General features: G+C 41.4%; 1 protein-coding gene across 8 annotated transcripts in view; it reads left to right on the top strand.

Annotated features, from left to right (window-relative positions):
- The window catches only part of ABLIM2 (actin binding LIM protein family member 2), a 229,230-nt gene that overhangs the window by 50,827 nt on the left and 156,512 nt on the right, over positions 1-21,891 (top strand). For 6 of the 8 annotated variants that reach the window (XM_074992429.1, XM_074992435.1, XM_074992434.1 and 3 more), the window contains exons 1-3: positions 4,476-4,609; positions 6,192-6,305; positions 12,386-12,529. In XM_074992429.1, the coding sequence (XP_074848530.1) occupies positions 6,251-6,305; positions 12,386-12,529 (199 nt within the window). In that variant the 5' untranslated portion in view covers positions 4,476-4,609; positions 6,192-6,250. Of the gene's footprint in view, positions 1-4,451; positions 4,610-6,191; positions 6,306-12,385; positions 12,530-21,891 lie in introns of those variants that run through there. The other 2 variants (XM_074992430.1, XM_074992431.1) reach the window with 2 other exon arrangements.

A 21,891-nucleotide genomic window follows, 5' to 3' on the forward strand; every position in this document is an offset into this window, starting at 1 on the left:
CGGGGCTCCTTTTCGAAAGGACCCACCTACTTCGAAGTCCCCTTATTCCCATGAGCTGATGGGAATAAGGGGACTTCGAAGTAGGCAGGGTCCTTTCGAAAAGGAGCCACGTCGGGACGAGCCGCATGGCGGCGAGGCGCGTCAATTTCGAAGTGCCGCGGCCGCCCGCATGCTAATGAAGCGCTGAATATGCATTTCAGCGCTTCATTAGTAAACTCGGAAATGGCCATTTGCGTGGCCATTTCGAAGTTTGGGGCACGTGTAGACACGGCCATAGTAATGTACAAGAACATTTCTTTGAGGAATGTTTCTCTGTAAATCTGTTTTCAGAGCTCATCTGTGTGTATGGTAGCAATCATAGATGGAATAAACTGCAGGAACTCAATCTGTTTAGTTTAACAAAGACCAGGATAAAGGGTGGCTTGATCACAATCCGTAAGTTCCTACGCAGGGAACACCACTTTGATAATACAGGGTGAGTCATTTCAGTAGACAAAGGTGATAAAGATCCAATGACTATTGAAGCTACCCAAATTCAGATTAATGGAGGTAATTCCATCATTGGCAAGTCTTAAATGAAGATTGTTATCAATGATAGGGCATGTTCACATGGGCATTTACAGAGAGAGAGGGCCTATGACACTTTAATTAAGTATCAGACTATCTTTAATTTAAGAGAAGAACAAGGCAGATAAAACTCTAATGATAGTGAATTTGAATCAGTGCAGTGAATGTGAAGGAGAATGACTTAAAGAACATAGTATAGATTGAACCTCTAGTCTGGCACCCTGGGGACCCCACCGGTGCCAAACAAGGGGATTTGCCAAACCACAGGAAGTCAGTATTGTTTAGCAGCATTACCAACACTTCCACTGCTTATTAGGCTTTCAGAAGACATTTAGGGGTAAATTAGAGCTAAATAACAGCTCAGAACATGGTAAGTCTGCACAGCAGCCTTTTTTTAAATGAGATATTTTGGAAGAGCCATTCCAAAATAGCTTGTTTTGAAATTACACAGCTACAGACAAAAATGCATTTCAAAATAGCATTTTGAAGGTTCAAAATACAGCATCTACACACACAGGCTGTGTCTACACTTGCATTCATTCCTTTTTCGAAAAAGGAATGCAAATGAAGGAAATTGAAAATACAAATGAGGCACTGATTTACATATCTCATGCTTCATTTGCATAATCTTTTTTGGATCAGATTCTTTCAAAAGAATAAAAGCAGAGTAAACCCTTCTTCCCATTTTGTTTCAGGAAGAAGTGTTCTTTCAAAGATGGGGTTTATTTTGGAAAGAGCCCAGTCTACACTGCTTTTTTCTTTCAAAAGAATCTCTTTCAAAAAAAGATTATGCAAATGAAGCACAAGATCAGTGCCTCGTTTGTACTTCCAACTTCTCTCATTTGTATTCCTCTTTTGAAAGAGAAATGCAAGTGTAGACAGAGCCATAGAGCCTAATTCGAAATAAAGCCATTGGACTCACAATGGTTTATTTCTAAATGGGCTGTATTTCCTGTCTCGATGGCATGTATTTTGAAATAGGTACTATTTCTCACAGAATGAGGTTTACCAATTTCAAAATAAGACAACCGCTATTTTAAAATTATTCCAAAATAGTGGTTACGTTGTGTAGCTACTGTGATATTTCAAAATAACTAACTTTGCTGCGTAGACCTATCCTGAGAGCCAGGATTGGTGGCTGTAAACAAACTGTATGGGACCATGGTAAAGTTGGCTACGTCCATGGTAAGTGGTCATCCAGCTAACTAAAATTATGCCAGATTACAAATGTTGCTGGATGAGAGAGTTCCAGATTACAGATTTTCAATGTTTAAATGGTAATACCTAATAAATACATCTTAAGTGTGTTCTCCAGCAGATTCAAGGTGAAATTCAGCCCCTTGCTCAGCTCTGTGAAAGGCACCATCAAGATCTGTGGTAGGGCTATGGGAGAAGTAGCTGCATCTGGCAGGAGAGACTGCAACACATGCTGTGAAAGGAGTATACACACCCATTCCGGTAGGCTGGAGATTTAAGGAAGATCATGAAATCCACAGCTACATGGACTCAGCTGATTAAAAACAACCCATAGGCTGTGTATTGCAGAGATACTATTATTTAGCTCTGTTTAAAAAGTCTCCATATATGTTTTTTTCCTTTTACATTGTGGGAAATGAGATGACATGTTTCACTTTCCCCCAGTTTAAGTATTGAAGGAATTTTGCATTAGTTAAAAATTTACTAAACAGGAAAACTTCAATTTGCAAATGGCTATTGCAGAAATCTCTTCAGCATGTGAAAATCAGGTTACATGGTATTTTGAAACCTTGCTTATTACCCATTTTTGTTGAGATGTGGATGTGTGAGTGGTGGGGAAGCTGCTTGTGTAATTTACGTCACTACAGCCTTAAAAGTGTTAAAGGTGTAATTTATGTCACTACAGCCTTAAAAGTCAACACCATCATTTAAAAAGCATGGGAACAGCCTGGGTCAGACCAAAGGTCCACCTAGCTCCCACTATCCTGTCTTTCAACAGTGGCCAATGCCAGATGCCCCAGAGGGAATGAACAGAACCAGTAATCATCAGTTGAATAGAACAGGTAATCTTCATTTAAAACCATTGCTGCCATGGTAAGGAATTCCCATAATTTCAGTGCTCTGTATTAATTGCTAAGCTGTCTACAAATGGCTTTGCAAAATAAGAAAAGAGAACTGAGAAGAGCAACTTGCTTAAGTGAACCCTGCAAGAAAGATGGGTAAGGGATAACCTGAGGCCATTACTGCTGTGCCCATGACTAGACTGCAAATTGGATACTGAACTGAGTTGATCATCCTTTTCTGTAGTGTTGATTATATGGGAGGTGTTTACTAGACCTGTAAATTGCTCTCATTTTTTAATATCAGGATATTTAAAGTATCTGGTTTGGTTAGTTTGAAAGAGTCTTTTTGATGAGTGAAATCAGTCTAAGTCCATAATCCTGCCTGCTTGCTTATATGGTTCATCAACTGCCAGAATGTTGGCACTGTGTTGTTGGCACTGTTCTTTCCTATCATGCTTATTTGAGCCAGTGGGGCACCCTCCACATCTGTGCTCATGAAAAATAATAACTTCTCTGGTGCTGCTTTGCCGAAAAAATAAAGCTTATGAGGTGTGATTTGCCTTTGCAGTAGCCATGTGGTGGGACTGAGGTTCCAAGATTATGTACATTAAATGCTGTTGTAAATAGTTTTGTAAATACAAATTAGCTCATTATAGACTGCACCATAAATGGGTTTTGATGTCTAAATATGGTTATTATTTACAGTTCGGATGGTTGATAGAGAATGACTCTGGCAGCAGAAGGAAGGGCTGTGATTTTTTTTGTTTTTTGTATTTTGTTTTTTTTTAAAGCTTATGCACATTTTCTGCCTATTAATTTCTGGTCCTTATGTTTAATGTTTACATACAGCTTTGTATTATTTACATAGGTCTTTATTGACTGATTTTACAATTATTCTAAAATTGGATCCATGTGGTAAGACATTAACACCTATGCTAAGTCCTCTTTAAGTCAGTAGAGTGGGAGGGGAGGGGGAGAACTAAGTGGCCCATCCATCCACATCTTATTGAAGATTCAGACTGTTAGAAATAAAAAGCGTCAGAGACCTCAAGTCAAGTTTTGAAGAGGCTTTGGCCTAGCTGGACTGGAGTAGCTCCCCATCCACAGACACTCTGCCCAAGGCGCTACCATGGAGGGGCTCCAGCCCAGCCCAGCCCAGCCCAGCCCCTGTCCAAGGCAGGGCTGGAGTGGCCTCCCTAGCTCTTTCTCGCCTCCAGCTGCCCTTCCTCTCATCACAAGCTGCCACAAACCAAGGTTGCTCCAGTGCAGCCAGAGCGTGCCCTGTCTGTGGTGGCCCTGTGGGACTGGAGCAAACCCTTTCCATGGCAGTCAGGAGGCTGATCCACCCCTACCAGTTAACTGTAACTGGTAAGCTTCATCCATTGAGGGTGAGGCTTACTGGTTAAACAGTTAAACCTTAACATCCCTTGGTTGAAGGCTGAAAAATAGGTTTTTGGGTGCTGTGAGGAAGAGAAGTTGCTTCCTGCTCTTTGATTCCTTCTTGTTTTCTAAGACATGAGACTTTGTACGTACTTTGTAAATGAACAAAACTGCATCAGAGAAGTAGACGACTGTCACCAGTTTCTCCACTTAACTGGAACAACCTATTAAATCCTGAATTTTTGTCTCGCTGCTTGGGTCAAAAAAGGGTAACAGCACTAAGGACAATGTATATTTGAGGCTCTGTGAGGTGATGGATGTCCTGTCAATGTGAGAATTTTGAGACCTCTGAAGAGTTCTATTTTTACTAAGCAGTAAGGTCTTGGCTCTAGTCCTGTTTATGTGTGGAAACTGCAGGAGTCATATGACCCTTGCAACATTTCTATCAGGAAGGATAGCCTCGGGCAGAGTGCTGCTGCGGTTTCACTCTTCTGTTGAAGTCCTTTTTAAATTCACTGGTTCAGCAAGGGCTTTACTTAGGTTCCTTGCAAACTGTACTGTGATGTCTGGCAGTGTTTCTTGTATCACTGACTGAATTCATGCTGGGATGCCAGAGAATACAGGTACAGTATGACAATGCCACATTTGGGGGATTTAGACAAGAAATGACTTGCCACACATTTGGAATTTTCTGTGATTCAATTGTTGATAAGTGTATTATCATCGTAATGTATTTTTTGCATGTAAGTGTTGCAGAGCGCAGAAGGACAATTAAATGAGAACTGCTTTATTTTAAGTTGTGCTAAATATTGTTGCTAATTGAAAAAAATACTGAGTTACAAATTAGCCTGACTGCTACTCTATTAACTGCATTTCACGCTGGTAGCTGAATGAGTAATATGCCTTTATTTTACATATTAATTTTCTATAAACTTCATATTAAATCCTGTTGACAAAAAGCACTGTGCTTTATACATCTATATTAGGAGTGCTATTCCGTATCTTTATGCAATACAAACTCTTTAAATATACACATATTCACAATTTATGTGGAAAGCTAACAGAGGGTCATATTAACTAAATTGTTTGTTAAATGCATTTATCTAATCATAAATGTAACAGGGTTGCTTGCACTAGCCCAGTGTTTCTCAACCGGGTACATTTAACCTTGGGTGTACACCGAGGTCTTCCAGGGGGTTCATCAACTCATCTAGATATCTGCATGGTTTTACAACAGGCTAAGTAAAAGCTTCTAATAAAGTCAGTACAGTCTAAAAGTTCATTCAGACAATGACTTGTTTCTACTGCTTCATAGGCCTGAGGTTGAAATACAAATAAATTTCTATTCCAATTAATTTATTTGATAAGAAGATGGTTGAAAGTCAGTAAATTTTCAGTAGTAGTCTTCTGTGATATTTTTGCATATTTTTGATAAGTAAGTAGTTTTTTAAGTGAGATGTCACTTGGTGATATGCAAAACAAATCTGACTCCCAAAAAGAGTACGGTAATCTGGAAAGGTTGAATGACACTTGCTTCAAAACCTCAGATTGCTTTGGGACTATGTTACTCAACCAGTAGTATGTGCACCCGTAAGGGTATGCAAGAGAAGTCTGTGGGTTCTTACAATTTTTTTTTTAAAAAATGCGGTACTTTATTTTAAAAAAAGGTTGAGAAACACTGCACTAGCCTCCTTGTAGTGTATTGTTTATTTTGCATGTAAACATATGGGCATACTTGAAACTGTTTTGTTCTGAGCACTTCATATTGTTCTCTGTATCTTACTGTGTGTTTGCACTAGTCTATACTGCACTGTGCAAGGTAACCTCTCTCCCTTTTTCCCATCATCTGCTGGGCAAGGTACTCGGGAATCAGCAGTAGTGTCGCGTTGTGTTTCAGTCTTACAGTTTTAAGAACCTGTATCAGAGGGGTAACTGTGCTAGTCTGTATTTGCAAAAACAACAAGAAGTCCTGTGGCACCTTATAGATTAACATTTATTGGAGCATAAGGTTTTGTGGGCAAAGACCTACTTCGTCAGATGCATGCACTGTGTTAAGAACCTGGTCTCCTATGTCAGACAACATTGTAAATCTATGACTTGATTTTGGTCCTTAGGCAGTACTGAATGAGACTTCAGAGTCTTTTGATTGTGCCTTGGGAAGAGATACTATAACAATTATTAATAATGAATATTTAAATTTTATAGTGCAAAGATGAAAGGTTGCGGATCTGGATACTTTTGGACTGATACATTCAATTACTAAGATGGCAGAATGTCTCCAAGATTTGGGAACCCATGCATACGTCATCTACAACAGGGGTGCGCAGAGTGGGTAGGGGGGTACCCTTGGGAAGGCATGAAATTTCGTAAGGGGGGTGCACCATGATTATGTGTGTGTATCACTTTTTAAATGACTAATAAAGTTTTTGTATTGTACATACTTTTTTCATACACATGACAAAATATATTTTTTCATATGAATATAAACAAAATTTCTATCGGTTTGGGTTACATTAAACAGTTTTGATGGGGGGGAGTCCTGCTAATTGCAGGGATGAAAAGTGGGGCCTGACAGAAGAAGTTTGATTACCCTGATTTACAACACAAGGAGGACTCCCTCTATACTTCCATGCAGCAGGGGTTATTTTAATTGTAGAGTAAATAAAGGTATTTTTGAAATTTCATTAAATGCAGCAATTTAGGAAAAGCATGTGATCATTCAAACTTTAATATGAATTTTAATCAGAAGGATGCTATACCAAATGTCCTGTTGTACTGTATAATCATTAGACTCCACGTGTGATGACAGACTATTGTTTCCAAAATATGTTGATGTAGCATCCTCATCCACTTTGAAGCTAAACTTTGATACACAAAGCCAAAAGTAAAATTATAATAATTACTATATACAGAGACAGGGTTCAAAACTTTATTGAAATGCATGTAAGTTAAGCATTTATTAGCACTTGAATGAAAGAAGAGTTCCCCAGTCTGAAGGAGTTATTTCTCCTATTCTATCATTATCTTATTCCAGATGGAAGAGACAGTATTTAAACTATATGAAGAAACAGTTTTATAATGACCCTACAGAAGTTATATTTCTACTCTGATCCATAGGAAATGTGTGAGAAGCGTTGATCAGTTTTATTGTATTAAATTAATTCTTTTAAATTGAGAAGAAGATAAAAACACTGTTAGGTATTAGATGTTTTTGTTTTGATTTTGTTTTTCCGTTAACTTATGCTTACTTAAGATGGTTATTTTAAAATGTCAGCTGTATCCTTGTAAGATTTAAAACATGGAATGCTAGCAAAAAAAAGTTACAGTTGTTTCAGAGGTTATTGCTGTAGGCTGCTTTATATAAGCTAAATATAATTCTTCTTTACTTTTTTATTGCCACTCCTGGCTTGGAAACAATTGTTAAACATAGAATGCTAAAGCATCAAAAGAATGACAAGAATATTCCAGAGAGTCACTTTTTTTGTGTGTGCCGCTGTGGCAGAAAAGTCACTGTATTGAATCCCAGACAGTGCAGATTAGGTACAGTAGGGTTTCAACATTTGCAAACTTAGGGTTTGTGAATTTAATTATTCGCGAGTGGCTGCTTCCCCGGGGCTCCGGTGCACAGAGCGCCAGCAGCTTCTGCTTCCCCCAGGGCTCTGGACAGGCGCGCCAGCAGCTGCTGCTTCCCCTGGACCCCAGGCAGGAACCCTGGCAGCTGGGCTCCAGGCGGAGGGGTTGCCATGTTCACAAAATTCACCGTTTGTGAGGGTTCTCAACACTGAACCCTCGCAAATGTTGAGACGCTACTGTATTACAGAGAGCTGTGCAGAGCACTGTGCCCTAATGTACATTTCTGAATCAATGTGAGCTTTCAAGGGAAACAATCTGCAGTAAGTCTTGCTGTGCAAAGGAGGTGGGACTGTAAGTATGGGTGCAGTTGACAACAACCGTTAAAAACAAACACTACACATGAAATTATGGTGTAAGTTTGCAGAGTTCACGCAGCACTTACAGACTATGCCAAATGAGCAGACACTCTAATAAATACCTGTACTTATTTACTAGGAAAGATGTTCATAATTTTCAAGCAAAGGAAACATCTGCATGTTTGACACATTAATGTCTTTCCGCTCTAAAAAACTGCTAAGTACAAAGCTACATGCACAAGTATTTGGAGGGTAATTGATAGCAACATTCACTTTGATTAAATCCTTTAAATGGAAACACACCAAATTCCCTTTCACAGGTAATGTATTGATCAATATGGGTATGTGTACACAGCAGCCTTATTCTGAAATACAGTAAGGTCTCAGAGTGTTCAAACCCGGAGTATGGGACCCTGTTCTTATGCAGCTGACCCCAGTTCCGATAGTAAATCCTGGAAATGCGCAATTTCCAGTTGTGCTTAACTCAGCCCCACCCCCCAGCTCTGCTCATCTCCCGTGCATAGCTCCTGCTGACCCTCCACCCCCACTTATGGCTCTAGCTCACCACTCCTCAGGCTCGACTCTGGCTTAACCTCCCCAGCTCCAGCTCAACCTTTCTGCTGGTTCACCACCTTCATGAAGCTCTGCCTCACACCCCACCCCCACCCCAGGCTCTGGCTCACCGCTCCTCATGCGCGGTGCCAGCTCAACATGCCCCCCCACCCATGCTCCAGTTCAAACCCCTGGCACGTGGTCCCAGTTCAAACCCCACGCAGTGTGGCTCACCACCCCCATGCACAGCTCTGGCTCAACTCCATTCCTCAACCTCGGCAGTCCCAACCCACCCCAGGCTTAGCCCCACCCCCGCCTGCCTCCCAGCACCCCAACCTACCGCCAAGCTTAATCCTCCCAAATTACCGCCCCCTGCCAGGATGTACCTTTCTGCTGCTTCCCTGGCTGCAGAATGTGTGTTCCACCGGGGAAAAAGCCAGAGCCCCACTTATGCGAAATTCTGGTTACGTGAGGGTGCACAGAACGGAATCCTCGCATACTCTGAGACCTTGTTGTAAGCTATTCCAGAAGAGATCTTACCTGAGTGCTGTTTTGAAATAGTGTCTATACCCATGAGAGCCTTTTTTGAAATAGTCATTGGATGCACTATTGCTTATTTCGGAATAGGCTCTATTGCCTGTCTACACAGCCCCTATTTTGAAATATTTTCTTTAAAATTGGTGTTATTCCTTGTGGAATGAGGTTTACCTATTTCAAAATAAACCAACCACTGTTTTGAAACTATTCCAAAATCACAGTTGCGTTGTATATATGCTAGCAAAGTTATTTCCAAAAAACATTTGTTATTTCCAAATAACTTTGCTATGTAGACATACCTTATGCCAGCTTATAACACCAATGATAGGTTTATTTTTAAGTTTCATTTGTTCTTGTGAAGCTATATGAAAACCTTTACAGCTGATCTGGGAATACTGTGGAAAAAACAACTTCAGAATGTTATGCTGGATCCCCCAAGTAAGAAGAGGGACATGTAGTATGTAATTTACTCTCCTTTGTCTCTATGAGCTCTCTGTACCAATCTATTGCCAGGTGGAAAAACTGTTAGTGTGATGAGTCACTTAATTTAGTCCATAGACTGTTACTTAACATACTGAAATTTAAAAATAATATGTGTACTATAGCAAAATATCAAGAGTTAGCACGTGGTCAACATTTTTATGATGATTTGGAATACCAACTTGCATAAACAACCAAAGACCTGAAGTTTCAATTTTAAATCACAAGATGGCAGCAAATTGTAATTAATTCTGTATTTTGCTAGCTTAAATAGACTTGGTTATGCAGTCTTCATATATTCGCATCTTTGTTGAAATCATTGTGCATTTGCTTGCAGGACTGCATGTGGTGCTATGAAACAGGATAAAGAGTCTAAGTTGTAATATAAGTAACAAGGTCAACAAGTATGCACCATAACAGAACACTGTAATAATGTCATAACAATGTCATAGTGGTTAACATTCTTTAAAGTTCCTAAAACTTTCTGGCTACAGCTACACTAGCGCACTATGTCAAAGTAGCCTATTTCGAAGTAAGGACATCGAAATAGGCTACTTCGACGCGTATCATCTACACGTCCTCCAGGGCTGGTGCCATTGACGTTCAACATTGAAGTAGCAACAGGGAACATAGAAAGGAGCTGCCCCGGAAGGGAATGTGGAGCATCCACACACACAAGCACTCCCCGTCGAAATAAGGGGCCAGCAAAGACCCAAGCTGCTTCCTTAAAGGGCCTCTCCCAGACACACTTGCCCTGCACAGCACAAGATCCACAGAGCCGACAACCGGTTGCAGACCCTGTGCATGCAGCATGGACCCCCAGCTGCAACAGCAGCAGCAAGAAGCCCTGGGCTAGGGGCTGCTGCACACGGTGACTATAGAGCCCCACAGGGGCTGGACAGAGTGTCTCTCAACCCCTCTGCTGATGGCTGCCATGGAGGACCCCCCTATTTCGAAGTAGCAGGACACGGATCGTCTACACGTGCCCTACTTCAACGTTGAACGTCGAAGTAGAGTGCTATTCCCATCTTCGGGTGGGAATAGTTATTTCGACATCTCACCGCCTAACGTCGATTTCAATGTCGAAATAGCACACGGCGCGTGTAGATGCGATGCGTGCTATTTCGACATTGTGCCAGCTATTTTGAAGTAGCTGGCTAGTGTAGACACAACCTCTGTGTCTTCTGGCTGGAAGTTTGCTATATATACTACATCAGTGTTTTCTAAGATGGGGGATAACATGGGCAAAGGACTAGCTGGGAGTGCAGACTCCTTAGTGGGTCTTCAGATTCTCAGCCTTAGTTTGAAAAAAAAAAAAAAAAAGGTCTGTCATAGTTACAAAGAAACCTTCAAACATAAAGCAAGTGCAACTGATGTAGACATCTGTCTGAGTTTGCAGAAGGCATGAAAAATAGCCTCTGAGTCTCTTGGTACCAATGGCAGTGGGTGCTAATGTTGATGCTAATGGTGGTGCTTTACATGTGAACATTTTAAGTTATTTCAGTTCTCATCAAAGCATACAACAAAGGGGAGGCAGGATCATCTGCAGATCTGTGCCAGCCATTTCCAAAGAAATGTGATTAGGGAGAAGTGGAAGAAGACAACAAAAAGATTAGCCAAGAGACAGAACTTGTGGCGGATGTACACTTAATATCTGTAGAATTTTAAGTATGCATGGTGAGACTACAGGAGGTTGGTTTTTTTTTGCTGAGCAGAAGCTCAGCATTCAAAAATTAGGGAAACTTTACAGTATCTTTGTAGTGTCTTTCGTTGCATAACAATATTGTAACAAATACGTGAGCGCATAGTAGTCCGTGGTTATGTTTACTGTTGAGCCTGGGTATCTGGAATGTCATGTAATGTGGAAACAACATAGTCGGTGGTTCCTAACGTGGGGTCCGTGGATCCCTGGGAGTGTGTGTGTCTATTTCTGGGGTCTGTGGAAAAAAGGTAAAACAAAAATGATCATAGAAAATAAAAGCTTTAAATAAATTGCAAGGTTACAATCAATTATCTTTAAATTAAATATCTTCCGATAATGTTATTAATTGCTGTCCAAAAATCTATGTTGTTGTTTTCTTTTTCATTTAATGAAGTGTACATAAGGGTTGGAATTGGCTTTAGTGGGGGTCCACAAAGAGTGGAATTGGCTTTAGTGGGGGTCCACAAACAGTTTGAGGTTGTGGGTCTACGCTAGTGAAAAGGTTGGGAACCACTAATTTAGAGCCTCTGGTTTTTAAAGCCTAAGCACTTATCAGTGGAGCTAAAGGAAAGCCTTTAGTAATTACTAAAAGTCTGGGGTAGAATCAGATGCTTGAGATCCCTGTGAGACAATAATTTCAGCAAATAATTTGTAATTAGAGCTGCTTGGTTTGATTTTTTGTTTTTGTTTTTTCAAATTAACAAAATATTTAATTTAAAATTGTAATTAAACTATGTTGTGCAGACCAGAAAAAGGTAGATAAATCTTCCAAAAAATACCATTTTTGTACAATGTTCTTTATATGGCCTTTGATCCAAAAGACTTTCATTTAAGTTGGTTGTGAAAATCATAAGCCATGTAAAATTATTTTGCAGTGTTGCAGTGGTAACCTTTACAGAAGTGAAAATCAGTTGTGATGCTTTACGGAAATGAAAATCAGTTGTGATGCTAAATTTCTGAGCAGACTGTTTACATTGACATATGACTCTAAAGGGAATTCAGTTAAAATTAAATTGAAAAAGACCACATCAGGAGAGCTTGCCAGCCCCAGAAAGTGAGACCATTTGGGCTCATGGCATGTTTTGACTGAAATGTCACTTTGCATTATTTGTTGCTTTAATAAGACTATCATACTGTTGAAAAACTTACGGTGGACAAATTAATCTACTGTATGTTCTCATACAATGTCTTCTTTACAGTGTCTCAACCACAGGCTGTCCATAGCCACCTGGAGAAGCCATCAGGCACAGCAATTCTTTGCAATAATTGTGGAAACCCATGCAAAGGGGAAGTTTTGAGAGTGCAGAACAAATATTTTCATATTAAGTGCTTTGTTTGTAAAGGTAAGTGTTTATTATTTACTACTACTGCTATTGATTATATCTATGTTACAGTAACTTCTTGGAGTCTGTAGCCATTGTTCCATTCCATTGTTTTGGAAATGGCACAGATATATAGTACAAGACAGTCCCTAGATCAGAGAGTTCATGGTCCTAAGACCCTGCCCCTTCAGAGTTCCAAGTGCAAGGATTCAAGCTTTTTGCAAGATTGTGGCTAAAAGAGGGACAAGATGGGAGAGAAACATAGCGTGGGAGAAGGAAGTCAGGGGTAACAACAAGGAGACACAAGAGTCCAAAGATTAGTTCTGTCTAATTTGCAGGATAACTTTGGAGGCTTTAAAGGTCTTTTTGTTTTAAGTACATAAGTGAACAAATTGATAATTAATCTTTAATGGGTTATTTGCCTACCTATTGCCATTCAGCCATTTAATGCAACTGTACTTTCAAATGCCACGTATAAGACAGATGTTCTATTCTGTAAATTATACATGCCCCAACTGAAATCAGAGACCCACTCTACCAGGCAATGTACAAACTCAGTAAAAGACCATGCCCCTGAAGAGCTGAGAAATTTAGGATCAAAGAGGCTGATTAAAGGCAGAACTCAGGTCTGTGAGCTCAGAGACCAATTCTTAAGTCCCGAGGTCATGTTTATAGTTTGATTAATTTTTTTAGTTTGCTCAAAATATAGATGGTTACTTTGAGGATTTTGTAGTGTAGGCAGGAGCCCTTCTGACAATCGGTGAATTTAATCCTAGGTGATTAATCTTATTGCTAGAATATCATGAAATCGGAAGAAAACACATTTTGGTATTTTATGACTGGAGATATTGAGATGTCATGTACAATTCAGAAGATTCTTCTCAATTAACAGACTTTGCTGCTGAATTCTAACTCAGTAAAAGTTGAAATAAACATATTAGAGAACAGAAAGCAAAATTCAAGAATTTTTCTGCAGACAACTTTTAAAATGTAGATTAATACAATGTTAAGCTTGCTAAAGGGGCTGTCTTCCCCAGTCATGGGCCCACCCATGCAGTAAGCAGGAGTGATGCCATTGTTTTCAGTGGCAGTGGTATCAGTCCCATGAGCTCTGCTTTTATCACTTTCAGACTGATTTATAATTGTATGTCTTATCAGGAGTCTTCAATTATGTCTTTATACTTCTTTATCACAAACCTCTATTTTATGGAGTGGATTTTAAATTCATATACACAAGAATCTAAATGATAAAATCATCACGTCAACTCCATAGCATCGTGCAGAAATAACCCTTGTGCTTTGAGGGATGAAATTGATATTTTCTCTTTAGGGTTCTACAAAAGTGTAGGGATGACACAGGGGATACCTGCAAAATTCTAATCAGTAGAAGAAGTTCTGTATTTTGGCTAGATCAGGATTTTTTCCTATTTTGTTTTGTTTTTCCTATTTTAAATGATCCATTAAGTTTTGTTCATTAATAGTAATAAGCCATAGAACATTCTATTGGAAAATGGATAGTTTTGTTCACCTGTGAAATTTTATAAACTAAAATCTCAGGAAGAGAGGAGGTAATGTCTCACATGGGGCAAGATGAAACACCCTTTCTCCATGTTTGATACCACAAGGCAGGGAAAAAAGAAAGTCTGAAAAAGAACATTTTAATATATTATCTCTAATGACCTGGAAAAAAACAAAAAGAGAGAGAGAGAGAGCGAGAGAGAGAGACCCAGGCCTGTACATCATCTGTTCCCTCTACAGAACTTGTCATGAATCCCCTGATTGCTAGCAACTGGGCTAGACCCAAAATGAATAATTGCCAAAACTACCTTGAACTGGTAGTCCACCTTATAGGCAGAAGTTCAGCTGGTTTAAATTATGATAGCACCTGTGAAGTCAGTAAAGCTATGCAAGATGATAATCACTGCACTGGTGTTTAGACCCTTCTAATACATGTAGACACTAATCTCATTCTGCCTTTGTCAGTATTTGATCTTTTAATTTTTGTTCATAAATAAAAGCCAATGATTATTTTGTTGCTTTTTGTGAACTCTTTCCAATTCATTGACATCTTTCTGATGTCTAGTTTGTCAGAACTGTAGGGAGTATTCTAGGACAAACTTACCCCTTCAGTATGGCATAGAAGGTAAGGGAGCCGTTGGCTGTAGATGGCACAGTCTAAGTAAATAAATAAAATGTACACAAGTTGTTATGTAACTTGGATATTCCGTTTTATTCTGATATATCCGGTGCATGAAGTGAACACAATAGATGTGTTAGAATTTATTTAAGCATCTGATAACTTTACTCATACCTGAAAAGCTCATTTACATGGCTTTGGACAGAAACACTGTCAGAAAAACTTCAAACTAGCTAAAAGCCCACAAACAGAGGATATCTGTGCTGAGTTTAGGGGAGATGTGCAATGAGATGTTGCATGGTCTTATCCAGCCACTTTTTTAATGACAGATGATATTACATTGGGAGAAGTCACAATTCCCTGTGAGGACATGAGTGGTATATGGAACCAATTTATTTGACAGGGCATTAGGTATGTGCAGGGGAGAGTATGAGGCTGGAATGGAATGGGGTATATTCTATATTCTGCTGCCTGACATTACCTGTCAGCTTAATTCAATGTGTTATCATATTGCTTTACATCGTTATCCCTAGGTAAACTGCATTTCATGAATTGTCTGGCTACCAACAACTTGCTTATAGACATATTTTGTTTGAAATGACTTATCTAAATAATAAAACTAGCACCGTTCTGTCTCTGTCAAGTTTCCCAGATAGAGCTTCACCATGTCCCAAAGCAGAGATAAATGTCAAAAAGAGAGGGTTGAAAAGCTAATACACAAGTTAATGATTGCTCTGACTTACATGTGTAAAGAAACTGATCCAAGTTAAAGATATTATAATAATAATGCTATGAATGCCAGGAACTTTCAATAAAATCAGTGAGGTCAATAATATGTTCCAGACAGATGTACTAAAGATGCAGATACAAAACTTTGATATAGTAAAAATATGTAATTTCTTCAACTCAGCCTATTAGTCTGCAACTACAGCACATCTTTCTCAGTGTACCTTGCATTGGGCTCAGTTCCTAAATCTTTAGTTTTTCTTTACTCAGAAAGAGCTCCCATTCAAGTCAGTTTTAATAAAAATGTAATCATAAACTTTATGCCATTCAAATACAAGGCAATGCTCTTTTCCTTAGGCTGTAAATCCTTTGGTTGACAGGTATGGGAATGGTAGTTTTTTTTTTTATTAAAGCAGTAGAATAATAGGAAAGAGGAAGACAAAACATGATAAAATATTGAGTATTAAGGCTATAAAATTGAAACTAAATGTGTTCCTGGTTCCCTTCAAGGGCATCTGTCACAAAAACTTTTCATATGGTACGTGATATTAGAGAAAATTTGGTGCTACAGGCCGACTGCAGGACAGACTGTTAAAAATCAAGGCACAAACACCAAATTTGTTGTGAGTTCGAACACTTAGGCTATGTCTAGGATGCAGACTTTTGCTGGGAGCTCAGAGGTCTCCTGACAGAAGTCTGAAACCTCATATGCTGGACTCCCTCAGCTGGTGGTTGCAGGAATGAGTCTTGTGAATTGAGGTGATGTTTACTAAGCCACCGCCCTCCTTGCTGTTGGTCACAGGTGACTCAGCCCTGGGTTAGGATGTCTACCTGGGTCACATCAGGACACAAGCTATGTGATCCCAAGCAGAACTACCACAGCATATCAAGGCCTAGGGATTCAGGGTGGTTCATTTGGTGTGCCCAACATTCCAGGCCGCATGCACAACAAGTATGTCCAGTCCTCACAGAGAACACTACAGCGAGTTTTTTTTTTTTACATATATAAAGAGAAACGGGGGTGCTCGCTCCTCTCCTCTGCGCCAGGAGGTCCTGCTGCTGCAGGACATCGGTGTGACTCATTCTATATACCTGAAGGTCTCTTAGGTCCCAGGAGCCCAGAACAAGTGGGCAGATTGCCTCAGCGGCTCATTCAATGGGCACAAATGGTGCCTCAGAGCAGATGCCAACTTGGATATTGTGTGCAAGTGGGGATTTCCCCACCTGTTCATAATGTGGGGCAATAGGATGTGTCAGCAGTTCTTCTTCCTGAATCACAGCCTGGGCTCCCTAAGGTATGCGTTCCAGGTGTCATGGGAATCCCACCTGCTCTACGCATTCCCACATTTCCCTCTGATATACAAGGTCTTCCTCAAGGTGCACCAGGACAAGGCATCACTAATCCTTATAGCACACGTGTGCCCCTGCCAGCAATGGTTGACTACTTTTCTGGTCCTCTCGATGGACAGGCCCATAGCCGTCTCCCAGTTCCCAGACTTCATCACTCAGGACCATGGTCAGCTACCTCACCCAACCTGGAGTCCCACTCCTCATGGCATGGAAGGCATTTGACTTGTTGTACCCTCAAGTGAGCCAACCCTGGGCCTTCTGGGAGCTCAGCTTGGTTCCACATTTGAAACTTTGGTGATGTTTCTTACTCCACCACTTGTCAAAGGTGACATTTTTAGTGGCTATTGCCTCAACCAGAAGAGTATCAGAATGTAGAGTGCTAACTTCAGAGCTGTCTTACACTGTCTTTTTCAAATACAAGGTTGCAACTATGCCCGTATCCTGTGTTTCTCCCTAAGGTAATGTCCTAGTTTCATATAAAACAGGACATTACATCATAAAGAATACCATAGCATTCTATTTTGAACACACAGTGCCATTTCATACAACCGCACAGCTTTTTGTCTCGATAGCAGAAAAAATAAAGGAGTTTCTGGCCTCATCCAAGCACATCTTGGCATTAGTTGTGTCTTGCATTAGGGCATGCTCTGGCATCACAAATGTTCCATTCGCAGTGTTGATGGCTCATTCCCGTGAGCCTGTGTCATCAGTGCCATTCCTGGTGCAAATGCTCATCTAGGACATGTATAGGGCAGCCACTTGGTCCTTCATTCATACTTTCACCTCTCATTACGTAATCTCCCCTAGACTAGGGATGATACAGCCTTCTGTAGGTCAGTGTTGCATTCCATAACCACATAACGTCTGACTCTCTTCTGGTGACTCAGCTTGGTAACTGCCTACATGGAACAGACATGAGCAATCACTCGAAGAAGAAAAATGGTTACCCACCTCTCATAACTGGTGTTCTTCATGATGTTTTGCTCATGTCCATTCCAAATCCTGCCTGCGCCTCCTTTTCAGAGCATTCCAGCAAGAGTGAACTGAGTGAACAGCAGATCAGCAGGGATCCATATATACTGCCATATAGGTGCCACTCCAGGAGGCTACACAGTTGGCCTGATGGGTATCATTAGGGGGAAAACCTTCCAACAATATCCTTGAAGCCTATGTGCATCTAAATGGAATGGACATGAGCAACACATATCGAAGCACAACAGTTATGAGAGGCAGGTAGCCATTTTATCGTGCTGCATCTCTCAAATAGTCAACAGAATCTAAACTCTAAACTCTTTCGTAGAATTCTGATACCTCTTTTTATCAGTATTAACCTACAAGTGAGCCAGGCAGATTATGGCTATGTGTCCGATAGCGTCCAGTTGAGATAACAGGGACCTTGGCATGAGCTGGCACTTGGCCTGTCAGTGTCATTGTGCTACTCTGGACAAGTAAAATTTGGTCTCATGTAGATAATTAAGATCCTGCTTATTTTGGCCCAAATTATACTTGAGGCTCTCGGTATTTATGGTATGAAGTCTTCCTAATAATTGCAGCCTCACATTGAATTTCATCAAGAATTACTGTTCAAGACATTGCTTGGGAGCGTACGAAAGCCCAGTGTATATGAGTTGAACAGATATTTGTTGGAGACTGACATAAACTTGACTATGAATTAAAAAAACAAAATAAACAGAGTGCATAACTCTTCACACATTAACTAGTTATCTGTAGCATGCTGTGGAAAGAACCAATACACGTAACTTTCACAGACACTGCTCTGCAAACTTACAGTGGTCTTGTGTAAAGTCCTGCAGTTTCCCCAATAAATAGGGTCCAACAAAACCCTACTATAATGTTACACAAATATAAGGGGAATGAACTGTGCATGGTTTCTCTGTCATTAGCCACGTTACAGTCAAACACAGGGTAGTGAGCTTGCAATGTGAACCTCATGTGAAAAACAAGGCCTACTATACAGGATCAGCTTTACCATATCTCCATTTATCTTTTCTTTACATCTTGCAAGTCAATCTTTAATCAAACCCATTGGACCCTGGGCTTGTCTACACTACCACCTTCCTTTGAAGGAAGGATGAGGAGTAAAGGGACTTCAAAGTTGCCCCGGCACTACAAAGTACCAGCGGGTGAGCCACGGTTAGACGCGTGCCAGTACTTCGAAGTTGCTGTGGGGGGAAATTTACTTAATGAAGTGCTGCGTATGCACTGTAGCACTTCATTAGTAAACTCCCAACACCCTAATTACCATCCTTCCTTCAAAGGAAGGTGGTAATGTAGACAAGCAATGTGATGGAGTTGGGGATACCTGTGCGTATCTGAGTGGCTCACAGAGGGTGTGGGTCTCCTGCTGAGGGTAACCTTGACAACCAGGTGACACATTTGTACTGGAGACAAAGGAGGAGGTGGAGCCTGAGGGGTTTGAATTGGAACTGGGAGTTGGAAACAGTTAGTCTTGGCTGAGAGAGAGTGAGGCCAAGGAGGGGGCAAGGCCCCAGCTCTGGGGGCCCCTCGGGGCCTCCTCTCCCCAACATGGATTGGACTGGCTGTCTCTGCCTGCTGTACTGACTCCTCTGTACAATACTGTGTCCTGCCGGCTAATAAACCTGCTGTTCTCCTGCTGAGTGAGAGTCACTCCTGCCTGCAAATGGGGTGCAGAGCTTGGGGGACCCCGAACCCCATCACACAAGCCCCCTGTGTTGTTACAGCTCTGTCTGCCCCTTGGAAACAGTAGCTCTGTTCCTCTGTGGAGAAATAGTCAGTTTTTAATCTATGCATCCTCGTGGGTATTTAACCATGCATGTTGGGTTTAACTGATCCTGGTGGAGTCAGATCTTCAACTTCTGTAATTTGGTGTTGCTCCATGAGCTAAAATGCCTGTTTAACATTTGCATCAATGCCTCCTTTATATGGCTGTGGCCACTAAAAGGGGGTCTTGAATGGTTCTCCCTTTCATTTTGTCCATCCGTGGGCAGAAAAATTTTGCTGTGTGCTTCAAAGCATGTGCAGCTGTGCACCACGAATAGAAACACATGCTAACTACTGTGCGTGGCTGGGGGTGACCAGCAAATCAGCTGGGGCAAAACCTGAATCTCTCCTGGGTGGCTGCCCGAGTGCTCAGCTTGTAGGGAACACTGGTCCTGGGATGGGTGTTCATATTAGCTCCATCTATGTTAAGGCCCCTTGGCTGTGACTGGAGTGGTGGAAAGTGCCCTTAGTTTATATGAACATTGGCATCAATAACTGTAACCACGTTGGATACAGAGGAGACGATAAGCAGAGCTAAGTCAGAGTATTCACTATAGAAGGAAAGAATTAGAAGATATCTGTAGCTTGGTAACAGGGACTGGTTTGTTTATGAGATCAAATGCATCTGCTGGGCTATAAATAAGTATGTTGAAAGCTCCCATGTGCAATCTGAGGGACTTGCATTTGAACGTAGTGTAAAACCAAAGAGTCTCAGGTTTCAGGAGAGGAACCCAAAACAAAGTTAACGCAACAGGTGTGGCTCCTTACTGTGCATTCTCAGTGATTGCCACAGGGGATCTGTAACTGCTGTCCAACAGACAACAGGACTGTGTGCAGAAATTTCAGGGGTGTGTGCGCTTTTTTATAAATATTGGCCATCCTCCTTCACACACAGCAGGTCCTGCCATTTGCCCGCCCCCCTGCCCCACCCTCAGTTCTACAACCGGTTCCGCTTCCTGCCCTCCCTCCAGCCAACCCCCGGTTTGGTCCCCCCACCATCTGAATGGTCCCTCCACCCCACTAGGTCTGAAGAGCCCCTTCTCACTCAGCCCAAATACCCCACCCTCCATGTGGTTCAAGGACTCCCCCCACGTCACCTCTCTCAGACTGCAGTCTTCCAAGGCCCCAGTATCCCCCCCACAGACTGTACACAGCCCTTTCCACCCCAGACATTCCACCCTACCCCTGCTTAGCCTGAACTCCCTCCACCACAAGGTCCCAGTGTCCCCTATGCCCAAACACAGGGGTCCTCAGCCCAAACTCTCCCCCACTCAGCCTGAGCACCTCCCTCAGTGGCCTCCCTTGCCTCTCCCTCCCCAGACCTCACCATGCGGATCTCTACTTTAGCCTCCTGGGTGGCTGAGAGGCCTCTGTCCACCTAGCAGGGAAGAGCGGGCTCGGAGGCAATGGTGGAGCACTTAATGTTGAGTGTGGGTTGGGGGAGTGAGGGAGGCTGCGGGGAGGTGATCTCCTGCAGCTACCACCACTTGTCCACCTCTGCTCCAGTAATCCCCAGCCAGGCTGATTGGGGCAGGGGCAAGGTGGGGATAGAGCAGGAAAAGGGTGGGGTGCCCCATTGTGGGGGGTGCATTCATTCCCCCCCTGCCTGGCATGTATGGGACTGGACAATATCATCAATGGTTCATCACTATCCTCAGTCCTGCAGACCCTAGAGGCTCCCAAACATATAAAAGAAATATATCAGGGAAAAGTGAGCAGTGAGCATAGCACTAACACACTCTGTCTTGAAGAGTGTAGGGTCATTGGGCCTGATTTACCACTCTTGCACCAGATTTACAGGGGTGCAACTGTTAATTGATTTGATTGGCATCTTGCCAGTGCAAAACTGATGTAATGCAGCAGTCATTCAGATCATTTTAGACAATAGCTTTTTTTTTTTTAATTTTGTGATGTGTATCAGGCTGTTTATTCAGCTTGTTTAGTCCTCTGATTTGTCTTGTTTCCTTTCCAGCTCCACTTTCTCTGTCATAGGTTTTCTTTAGTAGTGCACAGACAACTGTTGATGATGACTAGGTACACCAAATTCTAGTTATTACTCAAATAATATCATAAAACTTCTGATCTACAAAGCACTTGAGCATTTGATTAACTTTTAGCCCATAAATTTTCTATTTCAAATCCAATAGAAAGTTAAACCTATGCTTCAGTGGTTTGCTGGATTGGGACAATGGATTATGTGTATAATTTTCATAAGTAAATACGTAAAAATAGCCATACTAGGTCACCAGTGATCCATCAAATCCTATATTTTGTCTTTGGAAACTGAGCAATGCCAGATCTTTGAAGGAAGTAAATAAAACAGCAATTTTTCAAGGAATCTCTTCCCTGTCATCTAGACAACCTTCCAGCAGTCAAATGTTTAGGAATATCCAGAGCAAGGGGTTGT

Source organism: Carettochelys insculpta, chromosome 4 (assembly GCF_033958435.1).
Source record: "Carettochelys insculpta isolate YL-2023 chromosome 4, ASM3395843v1, whole genome shotgun sequence".
Classification (NCBI taxonomy): Eukaryota; Metazoa; Chordata; order Testudines; family Carettochelyidae; genus Carettochelys; species Carettochelys insculpta.